Source organism: Frankliniella occidentalis, unplaced genomic scaffold (genome assembly GCF_000697945.3).
Source record: "Frankliniella occidentalis isolate FOCC.00 unplaced genomic scaffold, Focc_3.1 Scaffold158, whole genome shotgun sequence".
NCBI classification, from domain to species: Eukaryota; Metazoa; Arthropoda; class Insecta; order Thysanoptera; family Thripidae; genus Frankliniella; species Frankliniella occidentalis.
The window spans coordinates 456,151-467,111 of NW_026267284.1; the positions used below are offsets into that span (position 1 = coordinate 456,151).

The 10,961-nt window shown below is 41.7% G+C and overlaps 1 protein-coding gene across 1 annotated transcript; it reads right to left on the reverse strand.

Moving 5' to 3' along the window:
• Positions 1 to 489: 489 nt before the first annotated feature.
• On the reverse strand, positions 490 to 5,798 carry LOC113215997 (mitochondrial proton/calcium exchanger protein). Its single transcript, XM_026435670.2, has 13 exons — positions 5,495 to 5,798; positions 4,576 to 5,048; positions 4,353 to 4,496; positions 4,136 to 4,279; positions 3,858 to 4,061; positions 3,521 to 3,772; positions 3,298 to 3,438; positions 3,092 to 3,211; positions 2,877 to 3,005; positions 2,636 to 2,802; positions 2,404 to 2,554; positions 2,145 to 2,321; positions 490 to 2,051 (listed from the first exon to the last, which is right to left on the reverse strand). Exons 1-13 carry the CDS (start codon positions 5,553 to 5,555, stop codon positions 1,896 to 1,898), a joined length of 2,319 nt encoding a protein of 772 aa, XP_026291455.1. The 5' UTR covers positions 5,556 to 5,798; the 3' UTR covers positions 490 to 1,895.
• Positions 5,799 to 10,961: the final 5,163 nt, after the last annotated feature.

Genomic DNA, 10,961 nt, shown 5'->3' on the forward strand with positions numbered 1-10,961 from the left:
GTCTTGTCCGCCGTAAGGAAGGACCGAGTTCTAGACTCGATGTTTGTATCTATTCGACCTGATCACCTGGCCAACGCCGGGCGACAGATCAAGTCCTGGCGATCTATTTTTTGTGGGACCTGATGAGTAGGTGGTCGGTCCTTCTTGTAAGTGTGCAAGATGCTTTCATGAGATTTTACGACTTGTTTAATTAAGTAGAATAAAGCACACAAAAGTACAACCTTATAATCCTAACAGGAAACAGTTACTTTTTACAGTACGTAGTAATAACACTTAAAACTTTTCATTTCTCTGTAAACTTTCACAGCTTTGAACACTGAAGGAACTTTTTTAATTGTTCACAAAAACAAAGAAAACAGCAGATGTGAAGTATGGGTATATTTTTAAAGATGCCGAAAAGCAGATAGCATAAAGACTGCAAGACTGTCAAACATCAAGACTGTCAAAAAGAAGACGGGCAATGAAAATTTTTCAATGAGAAATCTATAGTTTACTTACATATAACTGATTTATTATCACAATACAGTCCCAACAATCTGAGCAAGTCTGATTCAGCAGATGTTACACAGTTCCCAAGGTTACTCAAGACGTAGGCCTAGGCAGTTCTAAAAAACAATGTCCTTGAGAATAAAATCAAATGACTTAAGAAATCAATGTAATTTTACAACAGTTGCAAAAGGATTGGAAAATTCCACAGGTCTATGAGAATTATTGTCATCAGAGTTCACACTTATTTTATTTTATTAAACAGAGTATGAAGATTTACAGATGGATTTCTTACTTTCTTGCTTATTTTATAGTTTAGAGTTCACAAATCTTGCTCCACAGACAACAGATCAATACTTTGAGAGCGAAACTTGTGTAGTACTATACCTTTACCACATCCATTTGTGATGAAATAACCAAACCTCAGAAGGATAATTTAATTTTAAAATAAAGTAACGATGACACTTACCACAACCAGAACTACTGTTTTATTGATCGGAGTTCAAGAGCACAGTGAAAGAACATATATGGTTATTTTGACGGTTAAATTAATCTTATAGTTTAAAAAGTGTCAGTACCTGCCCTCTACCATAATCATACAACACAATGTTCTTAGATAGGGTTTGGTCAGGTTTGAACAGTCAGTTGATTTGGACAACAAATTACATACCTTATATTTAATCTTTCACAGGTATGTAAATGTATTTGCAGTATATCAAAACTTCACTTTTTTGTGTTCAAAACAAATACATGTCTCTGAATCAAACACCATATTATGACAGCCTAACAAAAAGAGGGCAAATAAGCACTTGCAAATTACAGGGACACCTTAGAATAGCCCTCTGCACCTCTCAAACTGACCAGCAGCAGAGTTTGCAAAAGAAAGGCAACTTATCTTAAAACAATGACTCGGGAAAACAAACAACTGATCACAGAATACCTTGCTCAATTACATAAAACAATCTATAATATTGGATACGTACAAGCCACATTAACAAGCTTTCACTGTACTTTGGTCCTCTATGAAAACCAATTCAAATAAAATCAGAAAAATAAGTGCACCATTTGTTTCACACAAACTTAAGGATAGAAGATGGGAATACAGTTTACACAACAGTAAGTACTAACTGGCCCTCATTAACTAGCTAGAATTGTATTAATCACCAACCAATTAAAAGAAAGAAAAAATAAAAATATGGTGGTCAGAGTTTGGTACTACACAAGGACACATGTTTCACTTATAATTTGTATGAAAAACATAGTTCACCTATAATTCACATTGTACATCAAAGGTACCACGCACTACCATTTTCTCAGTCAATGACACCAAAACGAAGGAATGACTTCGAGTCGGTACTGCCTAATACACATCTCATGGTTGTGTTTTTGATTTTCATCACAGAATATCTTCATAATGTTTGTTTAGGTGAACTCCCAGTCTTCCCACCTGAATTGGCAGCTATTGATGATTTCTCAGATGGTTCCCCATTAGATGGAGGTTTGGGGGGATTCTGTGGTGGCTTTTGAGATTTATTGGGCTTAGAAGATGATGGTTCCGTAGAATCCTGTTCAAAACGATACAATCACAGTTAAATCTAGAAGGTATAAAGCAATTCATGACAAGCAAGATATAAAATTTGAGCATTACTAGAGATTACCTTCGTGCTTTCTCTTGGTTCATTTTTGAGTTCTTCCTGATTAAGTTGTTTCTCCAATGCTTTCTCTATTTGATCCTCCAATAACAAGGTTTCCTCTCGTTTTAAAAGAAGAGCTAATTCATCTAACTGTTTTGGTGATAGGTTGACATTTTGATCACCTCCAATCAACTCAATCATCTAAAATGAGAAAAACAATTATGGAATATTATCAAATACCTAGCTGATATTTGCTGACAAAAATAACAAGTTAAACACTTACCTTTAGAAGATCATCAACAGGGATTGAACCATCTTTGTCATCATCTAACTTTGCCAAAGCCTCCTGAAGTCTTTCCAATCGTGCACTATCAGGCACTTTCTGAATTTGTTGTATAGTGGCAATAAGTTCATCAATACCAACAACCTCTTCCCTGAAAGTTAAAATATCACATATAGCCAATTCATTTACAGAAAATGATGGGTAACTTCAAATTATTGTTAAACAATCTTACTTTTCGGGCTCTTCCTTCTTCTTCTTTTCAATATCTAAAAGGGCCTTTTCCATATTGTTAATCATCTTATTAACTCTAGAGAAAAGACGTTTAGCCGCCTTTGACTCTGCTACAACAGGTTCCTTTTTGCCTTGGCTACCAACAACATTTTGAAGATCTTGCAAATCCTACAGCATTAAATTTTCAAGTTAGGGTAAAATTTACATTTTTTCTAAAGATTAAAAATGAAGAGAAGTTATACCTCTTGATAGTCAGCCATTTCCTCCTTAAGATCTTCCAGCTCTTCTTTTTCAACCAGCAGTTTCCTGCGCTTTTTGCTTAATGAGTCAAGTGCATCTTCAAGTGTTTCCATATCAGACGCAGTGAGATCCTACAAAGAGAAGAAAATGTAACCAAACGCAAGGAGGAAAAACCAGGTCAGATCTAGCATAGTACAATAGTGAATAAACAAAATACCTCCTTCTTAGTATCCGCAACTCCTGAGGGTATTGGCGCTTGGACATCAGTAACAGTTTCTAAGGGTTTAGCACCATCCGTAAGAATTTTGGCAGAATCCAATAGGATCTCTTTTTCCTCCTAAATTAAAAAATAATAATATAAAACGTATTGTTATGATGTTGAGGAAGGACAAGGAAATTAAGAGAAATTAAAATGTTAAAGACCTTTGCTTTTCTGTCCATTTCTTCCTTCTGTTCTTGCTGTTCTTCTTTGATTTTTTTCTCTTCTTCCCGCAGAACTTGAAGCCTGGTCAAGTTATCTGTCTTACCTTCACGCTCACCAAGAGCTGCTTTAGTTTGCGTTATCTGTGAAATGAAGGGAGAGAGATGTATCTTTTGCTGTCTTTTCAAAAACTAGGAAACAAGAACACTATGTAATGAAATTTACCACAGTGTCAGGAAGTGATGAAATAGTGGCTTTCAGTTGATCACTGGTTGGCACTGTCTCTGGTAGCAACAGTGCTCGGGACAGCAACAGAAGAGATGGTGGGACTTTTTCATTTAAGCTGAGGTCAAGCCACTGTTCTAGCTGGCTTCTTAGTCTTTGTTCAGAAAGACCATATGCTCTCATTCCTCTAGCACGACAAGCCTGTTGGAGCTCACTGGCATTTAAAGAATCAATACCTTCTTGCTGAATCATCTAAAACAATTTCAGAAAATGAGCTATCTTATCCAAAGTAAATTATTTTGATTCCCTAAAAGAAACAAAGGGTCTAGTTTAATACCTTGTCATCAGCAGCCAAACTTCGTAATTTCATACGAAGCTGAAAGACTAGAAAGTTGCTAGTACCAAGAGGTTGTATTTCAAGCACACGACATAAGGCAATGAGTTGAGGTCTAGATAATGAATCAAGTGTTATCTCATCTTCAAAAATCTTAGAAAATTTCATAATATCTTGGTTTGAAATAGGTTCTGTAGAATTGCGCATCTGTGGGTAAAAATAAAATGTTAGAGCCCAGATTTTGAGATGGTTCACCAATGCCTGCTTTAGTGGCTATTCACCTTGTCAAAAAAGTCTGCAAATTGTTTAGCAGCGCTGGAAGACTGGTCACTGTCTTTAGCTTGAACTGCTAAATCATCAAGGGTTTGTTGAAGAAACTTTGCCATTTCAAGTTTAACTTTCAAGGATTTCTTCATCTTTGCTTCCTTAAATATAAAAACACAATATAAAAGGATGTTCTTAACATGTAATTCAAGAAGTAAAAAAATGCTTATTTACCTTGTCACTTGCAGTCTCAAAAGTTGATGGTAGCATTCCTGGGAAGAACTTTATGAACACAGGCAGAAGCAGTTCCATGAAGGGCACTATGATAAACACTGAGAATGGAACTAGCCGAAAAATGTCACCTGTGGTCCTCACCAACTGTGGAAGAGAAAAGAGGTTGTTAGATTTGAGAAACAACATTATTGTGATGAATAAATGTCATTCAGTTCAAACCTACCAGTCTATGCTCTCTTCGGCTGAGTGTCTCTCCTCTTAAGGCTTTCATGGCTAACTTTCTAGAAATATTAAAATCTAAATAAAGAAGTCGAAAACCATGGTAATAATGTTTAATCTCCTCTATGATGCGAGTTTTTATAGATTTCTTTGGAACAATTTGATTTTCTTTAGCATCAGTTTCATCCTTTGCTTTCCCTTTCAGCAAATTAACAGCTTCTTCAACTTTTGAAGAGGCTTTTGCAGGCTCTTTGTCAAAACATCTTGATCCTATATGTATATGGCGTATTAAAATTGTGCATCTTGAGCTTGAGCCCTTCGGACATCTATGGTCTTGTCCTGGCAAGACATGCGATGGATGGCTGGTATGTACTAAGGCAACATGTTTCTCAGTATACCAGTTAGGTGAGTTAATGGAAGATAATAATTTGTATGGAGAAGCTCGGTAATCCCCAGAGGACCATCGGTGGTTGTAACCTGGAAAAACAATACATCATGAATACATCTTGTCAGGTATGATTGCATCATATATTATAAATAATGAAAAACTGTAGTGGTATAATATTTCAAGGAAAGGGGGACAATAGAATATTCACTTCAAAAAAACACAACAAAAATCTTCACTAAGATAATTGTAAAAGAAATTTGGAACGTTATAGACCTGGTGAGAATTTAAAAATTGAAATAAATGAAAAATGATATCTAATGGTTGAACCAAGCACACTAACATCTTAAAAATACCAAAACTACGAGATAAATTAATATTTAACTAAAATAATAAAAACACTAAAAGCACCTTAAGGTTGACTCAAGTTTGACCAAGGTTAGGTCGTCTGCATGATATCAAAAGTACAATGTCCAGTTTATCACACAATTCGTTCGAAATTTCGCGTAAAAAGAACAGCGTTTACAAAATTACTCACTTTTAAGGGCATTTCCTGATGACCTGATAATGTATCTTTGTGTAGTTAAAAGAGACATCATGTTTACTGACTGACGGCAGAAGTTTGGTTAGTTGACGACCAAACAGCCATTACACAGCAAAACCGTAATATTAACTCAATTGCAGGACACCCACGATATGAATATATCTACTTTTCACCCCTAATGTCATCTAGGTTCAAATATTTCAATAAATTAAAAAGAGGAAAATAATCTGAGTAACTTTCAGCGCATTGGAAACATCTTCGAACCATTCAGCTGATGGATGGAACAAGCGAAGCAGCCTCCCCCACCCCTGCCACCACGTCTTTCCCTTTCCACCTCAGTTTTAAGTATGAGAAATTAGTAAAAATATGAGAAATGAATAACAAGGCTGGGCGCTGGGCGGGCCGCCGACTCCACGCAGCAGCTTGGCGGGTTGGCCTACCCAGCAGGCGCTATCAACACGTCCCTATTGGTGGCCACAAAATGGTGGCCATAATGCCGCCGGCCAAAGTCAGCTCGCGGAGTCAACCTTGACGCCATGGTCAGCTTACTGCGACCTGACTACAGAACATTCTTTTTCGGGTAAAATGAAATCCGAAGTTTTCAGTAGGGTGTAAGGAGAAGGCAAGGGCGGTGTTTTCAGGCACCCAGCTGACAAGGGAAGGTTTTCCGGGGATACAGTCAGATTTCAAAGGCACTTTAAAGAGTAGTTGTTTGCACCTCTACATGAGGATTGGCACTGGTTTTAGCTGCCCGTAGGGAGTTTGGGGGTCATTTCACAAGAATTTCATCAAAAATTTCCCAAATCATCGTTTTTTTGCCATCTTTGCATGCACATATCTCCGAAACCGTTTGAGCTACAGCGCCCAGATTTTGCAGGTAATTATCCTTCAATTAGTACTTTCCATGAAATATATTTGAACCAAATCAATGGGGTTCACCAAAAGTGGCCTAGGGTCGCAACCCCCTCTCCGGACCCGTTTTTGCGACCCTAATTGATTTCGTTCAAATTTTCTACAATTATAGAACGTGCTAAATTATGATTTCAGTCAAAATCTAGGCGCTGTAGCTCAAACGGTTATTGAGATACGTGCATGGAAAGTTGATAATCAGGCTAAAAAGTTTGGCGAATTTTCGATTAAATTCGCGTAAAACGACCTTCATACTCCCTACGGGCAGCTAAAACCAATGCAAAACCTAATCTAGGGATGAAAACAACAACACTTTGAAGCGCCATTGAAATCTGAGTGTATCACCGAAAAACCTTCCCTTGTGAGGGCCGGGTTACTTGACTATCTCTTTGACACCGGAGTTTACAGCCATCGACTAGGTTCTCACCACTCCGCTTGACCGGGAACTGGGGGTAGAGCGGAGGGGGTAAGAAAGAGAGGAGACGGGCGTACGGTGGTGAGCCTGTACCGGTTGTCCGGGAGAATACGCGGCAGCTGGATGGGTTGCCTCCGCACTGACGTGCAGGCGCGGAGGGCGAGGGGGGAGGGAAAGAGGTGGTGGGAGGCAGCCGATTGCCACCTCCTACCTTCACCGCTCCCCCTCTCGCGCCTGCCACCAGTGCGTAGGCAACCCATCGATCTGCCGCGTATATTCTCCCGGACACCCGGTACTGCACCCAGATGCGATCCGAGCGGAAAGCTTCCGAGTCGTTGAATTCCTTCGAAGAGCCAGATTCTAGGGACTTATCAATCCCACACGGTTTACCACTCCCGCTGTGGCTGGGATGGATCTTACCTGGCACGCTTTCGCCGAGGGTCGAACCTTTGCCCCTGATAGGACCCAAGTGCCGAGTCATAGACACCCCCGGGCCAGTGGGATGGGGTTAACCACCAGACCGTTTGTTCATCCACGAAGTTTACCGTTGAAATGACGGGGTTGAGTTCAACTCCAAGAGTTCGACCGGCTCTGTAAAATGTAACTGTGTGCGTAGATTCGAACCCCGGACACGTGACTCATGGGACCGACTCTCTACCGGCGCGGCTACAACGCCACAGTGCGAGTGGCCGGGCGAGCTAGGCCAAAGGCACGATTTACCGCGATATAGTGCTTGAGCGGGAGAAGAACTGGTTCCATCACGACACCATCTCACCGGGCATATATAGGCCGGCTGCGTGGCTCTTTGATATCATTGCTAAGGTTGGACGCCGCGTCGGGGGTTCAAATACTAGACTCCTCGTTAAGTTATTCATCTTTTTGTTTGAAATTTCAGGCACTGCACGAGATGCTTGACAAGTAAGTCGGCAACCTGGGGTACGAGTCGCAATTGGGACACGGCAGGCCCGTCTTTTCTCTCTCTTGCACTTTGATGAGCATTAAATGCCCATTAAATTGAAGGCAATGCATGTAACATGCAATTAAAATTTATTATCCGTATTATGCGCATGCGCATGAAATGTGCCCAAAATGTTTTACCTTCAATGCGTTTTTATGGGCTTGCCTCTCACCAAATAAACCTCCAAAATGTTATCGCCATTTTTGAGATGTTGTTCCCCGCACTTAAAAACGCACAAATTAGTACATGTTGTGCAAGCCAAATATTTCCTACACATTTCCTACATATTTTTTTTTATTAGCCGTCAGCGACTGCGTAGAATCGTTGGTTCCCTGGAGCGACATCCGGCATTTCGCCTCTATGGCTCGGTAGAGCACCCGCCCAGAGCGTGGGGAGGTCGGTGGTTCGACTCCAGGCTCGGCAAGATCTTGCGCTTTTCCATGTGGCGTTGGTGTACGGCCCCAGGACCTGTGATGAGCACATGTGGTTGGAAGCGGCTGATTCGCGTCAGAACTCAGAAGAGGGGCGCGTGCTCCCCAAATTTTTAATTATTTTGACCGGGTGGAGGGAGTTGGGCTTTTGCATTTACGGCGCGGAGTGGACCTTTGACTGTTCTAGAACACGTGACATGGTGCTGCACTCCGTCATAGTCGCGGTTGTTCCCTCACTGCACTTAAAGTACCCCTTCATGGCCTCTGAAGCCTGTTCGTCTTTGAAGAACAACAATCATCCCAAATTTTAGCATATCGACGAGGTCGTAGAAAAATAGGTCGGACAAAACCTAGGTCGGAAAGTATTTTTGGGGATTTTAGAAAAATCACCTGGTCGGAGAAAAATAGACCGAATCTCCATCGATCTGAAATTTTTCTCAGGCCACCAAATTTCAAATGAACTTCAAACCCGCCCTTTCACCACGCCTCTCTCGTGGAGTTCCAACGGCGTAGTGGTTACCGTCGTGCTTAAACTGCGTCGAAGGTGGCAAATGATTCGGCTCTGAGCCGGGGTTCAACTCCCAGCGAAAGCGGGCCGTGGGAGTTCCCTGGTGCCTGGCACCTTGCTGCACGGAGAGAAAAGTATATGCCGAAACCAGCCGTCTGATGCGTGGATTCCGCATACAAGATACTTGGTTTTCCAACAAGTATATGACGGCTGCTGTATGCATTGAATGCGTGGGTCAAGCATACCCAGCCAGAAATGGCATGTCGTAACGCCGTCATTTCGACGTCGTTGGTCGTACCAGAGGTCCAAAAATACGTCGAAACGATGAATTTTTCGACAAGTCGATGTCGATTCGACGGAATATCGATACGACGTTTCTGGCTGGGTACGGCACTTGATGCAAGCATTCACCAAGTGCCTAGATCTCGCACTGATGCGTAGATCACGCATCTGATGCCAGATTCAAAGATACTTTTTTAGAGCCACCACGCATTGGTGCATTTTTCAAATCACGCATCATTTTATGCTTGGATCAGCTAAACTTTTTTCTCGGTGTGCGGTGGCGCGTGCACTAATAAGACCTGTGAATCTGGCCTTAATTAAGGAGCTCCATGACCTGTGGTGGGTCAGTATATAGTTTTACCAACGCTTACGCGTCAACCGTCTCACAAACCCCGGGAGTTTGTACTGACCACTGTGATTCGGCTGTTCCCGCGATCAAAAAAGTCGTCCTGCGGTGGGATGAGGAAAGTAGTCCCCCATTTATTTTATTTTTGAAGCCTGTTCCTCTTTGAAGCACATTCTTCTCAAATTTCAGCATATCGACAAGTAGGGTCGAAAAGGAGAGGTGCCGAGGAGGGTCGCCGAGGAGGGTCGCGCCGAGGAGGGTCGCCGAGGAGGGTCGGAAGGAGGGTCGCCGAGGAGGGTCATCGAAAAGGAGGGTCGGCGCAACCGCATCGTACGCTTGATTGAGCTGACTCCAGTCCACATTTCGTACGCTTGATTGAGCTGACTCCAGTCCACATTTCAGGTGTTCATAGTTCATAGCGAACGTGAACGGATGCCTAAGTGTCCAAAAATCGGACAGGAGCGAGCTCAAACAAGCGTACGCGGCGGTTTGCGCAGACCCTCCTTTTCGACGACCCTCCTCGGCGACCCTCCTTCCGACCCTCCTCGGCGACCCTCCTCGGCGACCCTCCTCGGCGACCTTCCTCGGCGCGACCCTCCTTTTCGCCGGACCCTCCTTTTCGACCCTACTTATGGCTAAATACATATCCTCCAGGACCTGTGAATAACAACCGCTTCTCACCGTAGACTTCAAACAAAACCGCTTACCTCCGTGATGTGGAAACAAAACCAATTATACCTCTAGGACACGCAAACCGCTTAAGTGACTTTTTAACATATTTTGAGATATGGGTGTTATTTGAAAGAGAACTTTTCTGTGGTCAGTTTGATACTAGTACCACATGATGAGTAAAAATATCATTTCAGCGGTTTGGTTTGTGTGGTATGCGGTTTTGTTTTCACATCACGGAGGTAAGCGGTTTTGTTTGCAGCCTACGGAGATAAGAGCAGTTGTTCCTCTCAGGTGTCGACCAGAGGCCCATCTCTCCGTAAGTATCCACCCGCTCCGCTGAGCACCTGCTACCGGTTTACCGAGAAAAAGAAAGGGGGATCCGTGCTCGAAATGCGTCAGAGATGATGTTTTTTTGCCCTCAATATCGAAGCTAGTACTTCTGCACTTGCCCGATTTGATTCATGTTCTCGGAATTCTAACTTTCGAGGAAAGAGATTTTTGTCCTTGGATTTATCTGATTCATTTAACTCCTCACCTGCCATTGGGCCAAAACAGAAAAAAGTAAGAAAAACCGTATTTTAAAAAATAACCTTTTTTGCGTTTTTTTGCCATTTCATGAACACAAAATTAGAAGAAAATCACAAAAATTGTAGATGATTGACACGGTAAAAACAGTTCCTTGTTGTTCAAGGACCAATTGGTCCACCGAGCTCCTCTCTCAGCGAGCTTTCTCTGGTCAAGGGGGCAAGAGATCTCACATTTCCGATAGAGTGATCATAATTTTACAATCGCAAATTGCAAAATTAGAAATGTCTCCAAATTTTTAGAAAACCAGTTTGAATTTTAATAAAAATTGAAAATGTTATAAAATTTCTCAGCGACGTTCGCAATTTTACAACTGATTCTGATGTGAAATTTCAGAACCTTTTTAACAGTGCCT